The 9560-nt window shown below is 33.7% G+C and overlaps 1 protein-coding gene across 1 annotated transcript; it reads left to right on the forward strand.

Moving 5' to 3' along the window:
• Nucleotides 1–5167: 5167 nt before the first annotated feature.
• On the forward strand, nt 5168–8910 carry LOC148602825 (apolipoprotein D-like). The gene is made up of 5 exons (XM_088553020.1): nt 5168–5386; nt 5752–5882; nt 6631–6710; nt 7003–7098; nt 8649–8910. Exons 1-5 carry the CDS (start codon nt 5270–5272, stop codon nt 8831–8833), a joined length of 609 nt encoding a protein of 202 aa, XP_088409146.1. The 5' UTR covers nt 5168–5269; the 3' UTR covers nt 8834–8910.
• The last annotated feature ends 650 nt before the right edge of the window (nt 8911–9560 follow it).

Here is a 9560-nt window from a genome sequence, read left to right on the forward strand (position 1 = left end):
ACTAAAAGTACTCAATCACACGTTCAGTCTACAGCCCATCTATTCCAGTACAAATATTCTGACTATTTTAAAATAATCAAAACATGTTCCATCACCTTAAACGATATATTTGACTACAACGATAACGAACCACATTGTACCATATCAAAATGTGGCATTAAAAATTTCAAACCATACAACATTCTTATAACCGACCCTTACTTCTCCAGTTCCCTTACAAACAAAACCTTCCATAAAAGAAGTCACGATGACTTAAGTTGCAAATCAACAAACTTAATATATGGATTAGAATGCAACTTATGTGGTTTAATATATGTCGGAGAAACACAAGAACGATTAAATAAAAGAATCTGCGGTCATCGTTTGGGAATTAACACCACCAAATTCCCGACAGTTTATCAACACTTTAATCAACAAGATTATTCAATCCACTCCATGAAAGTTCGTATTTTAGAAAAAAAAAATACCATCCTACGAACAGTCCCTCTCTAAGTAAAAACTATCGTAGGGAAAGAGAGGAGTACTGGATACGCAGACTAGGTACTGCAATACCTTACGGATGCAATGACAACATCAAAAGTATAGGAAACCTTTCAAGCCAATATAACAATAGCATGAATGTGATGAATTTATTTGACAAAAATCCAAGACGGGAAAGGAGTCATGGCCATCGCCACTATACGTGACCTAACTTACATGATTTCTCCATAGATGGTCTCCTTCCTTCCATACAAAATCCTCTTGGACTTCATCACATTAGAACCAAACTTTATTCTATACCTCTCACTCTACTACACTCCCTTTACAAAACAAGTCTTGACAGTCCTGTTTCTGACCCCATCTCATCATTATACAGACTTGCTGCCATCATTTTGGATATTAATTTCCACAGACTCTTTAGACCAGTTTGTGTGAAAAGTCAAGATGAAGAAAAACGATCATTTCTTCCACTACCGTTTGTCAACAAAGGTATAGATGCAATTAATTTGGCTAACATCCTCCATCACAAAAACGTTATCAACAAAATTCCCCCATATTTCAAAGACAAATCCATACCAATTATTTCATATTCCTACACTTTACCCATTGCATCCAAAATTTTCAATTATAAAAGGCTATTGCAGAACCTCGAGACTGAGGACTTAAAGGCTAAACCAACTGACTGTTCTAGCAAAACCTCTCCATTCAAGTATGGTCCTTCTAGTCACGTCGTTACGGGAGATTTAACCATTATCGAAAATGAATCTCTACGTAATATCCTTTCTAAAGGTCCCAAGTACCGTGAACCACGCTCCATAAATTGGAATTATAACTTTAAAGTTCTTATGGATGCCGACGAGGACTATGCAAGAAAATGGATAAAACGAGAACAAGAAGACATTGATTCTCTGTCAGAGTGGTTAAAGGCCGTGAGGTCTTTAATTTTGAAACGAATGAATGTTTTAAGTAGGTCAATGAGTGCCAAGGCTACATCAGTTTTCAAAGACCCCGATGTAGCAAAAACATTGTCTACAATACATGACAAATATGTTGTCGTACCAGCAGACAAAGCCCAAAACAACATTGTTTTTGTCTGCAAAACGTTTTATATTCAATGTTTATTATCCGAGGTAGACGTAGAAAATAATAGCAGTGATAAGACCTATACTGCTACCACTCTCTCCAAAGAAGAGATTGTGGAAAACCATAAATCTGTGCTATCCTCTTTTGGTCTCTCTACCAAGGACGATGATTGTGATTTACCGTCTATGTATTGGATTCCTAAACTTCACAAGAATCCATACAAACAACGTTTCATAGCTGGATCTGCAAAATGTACCATCAAACCTGTTTCAAAACTTTTAACTTCTATACTCATAACTGTCAAAGAGGGTCTGCAGTCGTACCAAAACACTTGTTACTCCCGTAGTGGTATTAATTCAATGTGGATCCTGAAAAATTTGAAAGATCTTTTGGAGACAATCAGTTCAAGACTATTATCAGAATATAATAGCATTAAAACCTATGATTTTTCAACACTGTATACTTCTATTCCCCATACTCAATTAAAATCCCGACTTAAAAACATTATACATCGTTGTTTTTCCAAAAAAAAAGATGGTACACCTAGATACAAATATATAGTTCTTGGTAGAGATTCCTCATACTTTGTAAGAAATACTTCCAAATCATCTTCCAAATATACAGAGGAAGATGTTTACAAATGCTGGAATTTTCAATCGACAACATATTTGTCCAGTGTGGTTGACGTGTTTTTCAACAAACGGTCGGCATCCCAGTGGGAACAAATTGTGCTCCTTTACTTGCTGACCTATTTCTTCACTCTTATGAGGGTGACTTTATATCTGATTTGATAAGAAAGAAAGGATATCGTTTGGCTAGATCCTTCAATCTCAGTTTCCGCTATATAGATGACGTATTATCTTTAAACAATCCTAATTTCGGGGATTTGATACATCGCATCTACCCAAAAGAACTTGAGATAAAGGATACTACAGACACTGTGAAGTCAGCCTCATATATTGACCTACAATTAGAAATCAATGGTATGGGAAAACTATTGACCACATTTTACGACAAACATGGTGACTTTTCATTCAGAATTGTCAACTTTCCTTTCATCTGTGGCAACATCCCATCGGCTCCTGCGTATGGAGTGTTCATATCACAACTCATACGTTATGCCAGAGCTTGCCGAAACTACGTAGACTTTTTGTATCGCGCTAGAACTCTAACAAATAGGCTTCTGGAACAGGGTTATGTTGCTACAAGATTGAAGTCATCACTACACAAGTTTTATGGTCGTCATCATGAACTCGTGGATCGTTATGATGTATCCATCAGCACCATGAAAACTGATTTATTCAACGGGTCATAGTTTACCTTTCCTCGTTTGTCTACCCCGGACTTGATTTTTATGAGCAACTCGGCGGGTGTTTTTAGAAAAGCAGAGGACGCTTACCCTACCGGTGCACCTGGTCCATGCTCCCAGTTTTTAGTGGAGTCCGAGTTGCTCATTTACTTTTGTTACTTTGTATGTATGATTTTAGTTACTTTATGTTCTTTGTTGTGTATGTCTGTTTTCCATGTGTGGTTTTTGTCCCTGGATTACATTCTTTTGATTACCTCTATAACCTTGGTTCCCTTGATTACTCTTTATCATCTTTTCCTTGATTTCTTTTCAGTGGGAATCCCTTTTAAAGTTTCACTAGATGTAGCGAGAAGAAAGCAAAAGCAAAATGAACTATTTTTGTGCTGGGACATTATTTAGGCATGAAACAAAGTTCATGATTCTCAAGTGCTGGTAGATGTCAACATCTTTTAATAAAAACTACAAATATGAAGTCTGATTTCGTAGCACTTATTTGTTGGCAAAACATAAGAGTCACTTGTATTTTAATATAATACATATCGGTGAAACAATCATGCAGAAAACAATGAAAGAAATGCACATACATTACTGAAGGCAGACAGGTATAAAACACTCTGCTTAAGCGCAATAATGATTCATCATAAAAAGTGGTACTCATGGGGTATGGGTTCACAAGTAACCTTTTTGTTTTGGAAAGTAGAAAAGATGGATTTATATTCAAAGTGCATTTGTTATAAAGAAAGACAAAATATTTCCTATTTATTTTTTAGTTTAAACATTTTTAAACTGCATAGTAGTTTTGATAACAAGAGTTTGTATTCTTGTTTGATTTGAAAAATTCCTAGGGAAAGGTAATTATTTATTGTAAAAAAAGTGTATAGTATTGATATTTTCAACACAGGCCTAATCTAGACAACAATGATAAGGACAAGCTTTAGTAAATTCTATTTAGAAACTAACAATATTGACATATTTGTTCATGTAATCTATTACAAATCGCTGTCAAAGGGAGCACAAGCAAGGAGAAGTTTTTTTGCTCATTTCCCCCTTTAGATTAGGTCCTTGGTCAACCTATCTCCCCTATTCCACAGGATTCATTTCTACTTCTTCATGCATCTCCCACCCAGAACTTAAAAGTGTGGATTTTTTCTTACTTTGAAAATCCATATAATATTGATAGTCAGTGATTCACAGTGGAGGTAATACTTTTAAGGAATGCTGGTGTAGGTGTAAAGTGTCAAGAAATTTGAGGACTTTGACGTACACAGCCAGAAATACCAAAACCAATAAAAGAAAAGAAGATTCATAAATGCATTAATAAACAAGCAGTATTGATATGCATTTCATTAAAATAGATGGTTGTCTTTAAAATGACTAAGTTTTTCATCATTTTTTTGCTTGCAATTTGGTTACATGATAATTCATGAGGTCTTCCTTGACTCAGTGCCTCAGGACTTTGATTATATACCTCTTGACCTGATATCTACTTAACAATACAGTAAAACCTCTCTAAACCGAACCCCTTTCGGACTGTAGAATTTTGTCGGTTTGGACAGGTGCACGAAAGAGTAATCAAGGTTCAAAATACAAAATACAACTGGCAATGGAACTTCAAAAGTTGTCTGAGGTAGGCTGGTGTTTGGTTATTTCATGGTTTGGATTAGATAGGTTACACTGTATATGCAAATCGTTTTACTTTTTAGAGAAGGTTTTATATGAAGTAAGTTCATTCTATTTGGGGGATGTTATTAAAAGCTGACTATTAGATGTATTCAGAATTTGGTTTCTATGATATTCTGTGGCACCTTTTGTGCAAAAAGATATTAAGGTTCATAATTCACTATATTTTTTTTATCATTTAGAAGTTTCCGGTTTTTACTAAAAAATTAATTTATCGGATCTTCTGGTTAAAATATCAAATTATTATACATGTATAATACAACATTTATTGAAGTCACTATAAATGTACAGTTGCAGAGTAAATGTTCTTTGTATACAGTAAAACAGATCTAATGTTTGAAGATCGACATTTTATAAATGGAAAAAAAACTAATGCTAAAATAAGAATTCTGCGCTTTTTAAGAACATTATAATATCAGAAATAAAACAAGTGACATATATGGCTACAATTATATAATATAATATACTATAATAAATATTTCAAAGCTATTCTTTGAAGTACAATTTAAATGCACGTGTTGCACAAGCAACGATTCAATCAAAGAGTCTATTGCCATTAAGGCCTTCTAAAGCTTTGATCACTTGCAAATTACATATAGTCCACTCAATCAAACAAATGCAAGTATACTAGTATCTCAAGTAGGAAAAATGTAAAAGTTGTTGGAGTATTCTATATTCTATACAAGTCATCACTCTTACCTGCTGGGAGTTGTAATCATGTTCCTTCCCATTTTTGTTTGTTTAATTCTCAATCTGCAAATTGGTGTCGGTCAAGTTGCAAGGAAATGTAAATGTCCGGACATACAAACTCTGCCAAATTTTGATATCAATAGGGTAAGCATTTAATTTGCATTGTTAGAAATACATTTAGAGTTTATATATTTGGTGTAGAATATTAAATGTGAGAGAATTTGAATTTTAAAATACATTGAAAATTTGTATGCGTTTTTGTCGCTTATTATATATATATTTAAAATGGAGCTCTTTAGTTAACAATCCTGTCTATTCTAAAGTTTAAAGTCTCTCTGATTCTTGAATTTGATTGATTTGTTTTTGACAAACAATCTGATTTATTTATAATATTACGGACTGGGCACGATGATTCATGAAAACAAGTAAAACTACTTTGTTACTTCATTCGGTGAAATACACCTTACTTTTTTATTTTGAGTCCTAGCTTAGTAGGAAATATATTTTAGTTTGCAGATGGAATCTGGTTGAAGAATCAGAATTCTTTCGTAGACCCGGAGTTTACACTGAGATGTACATCGTTCATGTTGACCTTACAAGATGGCACTATTGACGAGAAACTTGCAGGAATTGATTGGAAGTATGTTGTATCACATTATTGCACAATGACAAAAATTTAGGAGATTCTATACGTGTCCGCTGTTGCCCGATAAAAATGAATTAGTAAGATTAAAATTCGTCTTCTGTCCGCTTTACAATTTCTTTCTCGTTACGTTTTTCTCTATTCTGTTTGGAACTAAAAACTATTTGAATATAGATTGGTAAATGGATGATTTTGAGGTAAAGGGAAATAGTTTCTTTTTGATTCACAAAAACTAAATTTACTGTTGTTAGTGTTTTTTCTCCTTTTGATGGTCAGGTCAATACAAGACAAAACACTTTGTATCCATCAGACACATACATGCACAAGGGGCATCAGCGAGATACAAACACAAGCAACTACGTCAACAACACATAATCTTTCCTGAAGTGCATATACTAGTTACCACACAAGTAATATCAATCTAAAACTCGAGAAAATGTAAATAATGCAGAATAATCGAAATTGATTTTACTGTCAAACTAAATTGTGGTAATAAATCATTGTAAATATTCTTTGACTTGTCTTGTCTTTTTTTTTATCTTTTGTCGTTGTTGTTGTTTTTTCTTCTTCTTTTTTTTTATTAAAGTAATTAGAAATCGGTTCATTTCAATTTGTCAGGAAGGCAAAGCAAACAACGCTAATCACTTTGTTTTTAACATTCTATACCTATATAAAATCATGCTATGTTCATTTTCGGAAAATGCAAAAAAGCATTAACGAAAAATCATACTATTATTTTCATTAGTACAGGAAAGGTCGTGTCTTTTCCGCGTCAGTATGTAATTAAGCCAGAAGAAGGAAAGTTCAGAGTCTTCTCATTAAAAGGTAACTCACCAATTTAACATAAATAGTAATTTATAAGTACGATATTTCCTATGTCATTCGGGAAGTAAAAAGTGATGAACTAAATACAACTGGAATTGAGAGGTATCTGGTACTGCAGATGATATTTAGAAAATTAGAATCCTGCAATGAATATACAATGTATTATTGGTGTGTTTGTCTTTAAAAAAATACAAACATAAAATAGTTTAAAAATCAACGCAACCATAATATAATATCGGCATTTGATGAGATTTTATAGATATTATTAGTATGTTGCTATATATGGTTATAGGTGCGACACCTGAAGACTTTGTCATCCCAGATACAGACTATACCAACTATGCTGTAGTATACTCCTGTAGAAAAGGTGGAAACGGTCTCATTTCAGGTAACTGCTTTTAAAGGAGAAGACCATGTTATTATGCAAGTCGTATATATCAAAACTAACCTGTTAAATATTCATGAAAATTAAATTGAAACAAATAAATTTCCTTTTCTTAATTAATAAATCGAGATTTATAATTAGTAAATTTGAATTTCCCGCGTCTATGGGCGCCACCATGACCGGTTGAACTGTGACGTCACGAATTCGGTTTGTAAAGTTAAAGTAAGTTAATTGATTGTGATGTCCGAAGAAATCGCCAATTTGGGACTTTTCCCCTATAATTTCAACCCAAAATGAATAGAAGAGATTGAGGAACAACATGTATAAGCAAATGTCAGACATCACCGACGAACAACAGGATTTGCAGTCAGATGACTGGTATTTGTAGGGAAAATCTTATGGCTACTTCCGAAGAATGTTCGTGTTGCTGGTAAAAAAAAACTTTAAGAACATTTCTCTTTTATCATTCGTGCAATCGTAAGCTTGACAAGTCATCGTGTTTTTTGGTGATTAGATAAATATGATCGTAGAAATATTTACGGAATATTTTTGTTTACATATTATTTGCAGTATTTGTATCAGCAAATCCGACTATGATCTTCCTTCAGATAGGGGAGTTCTGCAAGATGGCTATCCATTTATATTTCAAGGATTTCGAACTTTTCATAGCCTTGAACATTTTATAAAAGCGCATTTTGCATTAAAGGTTTTTTATTTTTGTTTACGTGGGTATAATTTATCATAAGAGCCCAATTTAATGCAAAGGTGGTCTTTCCGTTTAAATTTGCTGTATACATATCTCAACAGACAATGTACCAAATGAAACAAATCCTTGCTTTGAATTACCTATGATGAGTGTTATAATAAACTTGTTTGTGCTTATATTTAATCCTCTTGACCCTAATCTTTCAAGGAGAAACCCTTGGACAACACAATACCCGAAACGCACAAAACTAACATACAAAGAACAAAGCGTTTAGTGCACAAACAAAAAAGAACAACTAAAAATTTAAAAAACAGAAAAAACAAAAAGTTCGACTCCTTAGACAAGCGGCATAAATTCGGGTGCTCCGGTAACGCAACAATGTTCTGCTTCATTTAAGACACCCATTGTGCTGCGCTTTAAAGATTAAGTCCGATGAAAGCGAAAAGATCTTAACGACAGCTAAATGTAGTTGTCATAGTAAACGGACATGCAGTCATATCAGTCATACGATGAAAAATTAAATTAACCTCTGAAAAACTATAGCAATGGTTGTTGTATAGTTGTACACAACGACTACAATGAAGTAAAAAGAATAATTTCAGATCATTTAATTCCAGAAGTAACACGCTTCCTGATTGGATAAAAAAAAAATCGGTCTATTTGAAATAACCTCAATCACGTAGTGCACAGTTGAGAATAACCTGTTACGTAGGTTATTTAGTGTGCACCACGTGATTGAGGTTGTTTCTTAATAGACCGAAAAAATATAAAAGTCATTCATTAACTGAATTGACATTATTGTCAGTAAACGGCACTTATATATGCACGTTTTTTCTTTTTATCATAGAGAAAGTCTACATTTTTTCACGGAAACCACGTAAGCTGCCAGAAAGGTTTTTGCGCCGAATTAAAAGAAATTTAAAGTCACATGGAGTGGATACTACCAACTTCTTAACGATTGACCATTCGCATTGTCCTCCGTATGAAATAATATTGAGTGCTCAGCCGGGATCAATGATTATTGTTCAGTAACCTAAGTTCAATTAAGTCCATGGCCAGTTGTCATGACAAATACTCGGTTTATAAATGAAATAAATCTTAAAACATGAGACTCTATTATTCTTTTTATAAACCATGTACCAAACTGGGATTTGGTATCGTTGACCAGGTAGTGTTTAACTGTCGAGTGGTTGATGATAACAGATTACTCCTGTAAACACGTGTAAAACATACAGAACTTTGCCTTATTTGGATTACAAAAGTTCAACAAATGAAGCTTCGTTCATTGTATTGCACATAGTAGAACTTTTAGGTGTTAGATTTGCTTTTAAGCATTTCATAATTATATCTATATTTCACTTTCATATTCACAGCTGTCATTAAGGGTATTCTGTCTTACCACGGCATTTGCTACTCCCGTAGTGGTATCAATTTAATGTTGGTCCTGAAAAATGCGAAAGATTTTCTTTTTCTTTCAGTCCTTTATACTACTATTTTCCATATTCAGTTAAAGCTCCGACTTAAAAACATCATACATCTTTGTTACTCCAGAAAAGACGGTACACCTGGATACAGATACATAATGCTTGGTTGAGATGCCTCATACTTTGTAAAACACCCCTTTCACGTCATCTTCCAAATGTACCGAAGATGATGTTATCAAAATGCTGGAATTTTCGATCGACAACACATTTGTCCAGTTTAGTGGAGGTGTTTTCCACAAACGGTCGGCATTCCAATAACAACAAATTGGACCCCG

This window comes from Perna viridis, chromosome 11 (assembly GCF_037379345.1).
Source record: "Perna viridis isolate PV_CMFRI_1.1 ecotype Kerala chromosome 11, ASM3737934v1, whole genome shotgun sequence".
Lineage (NCBI taxonomy): Eukaryota > Metazoa > Mollusca > Bivalvia > Mytilida > Mytilidae > Perna > Perna viridis.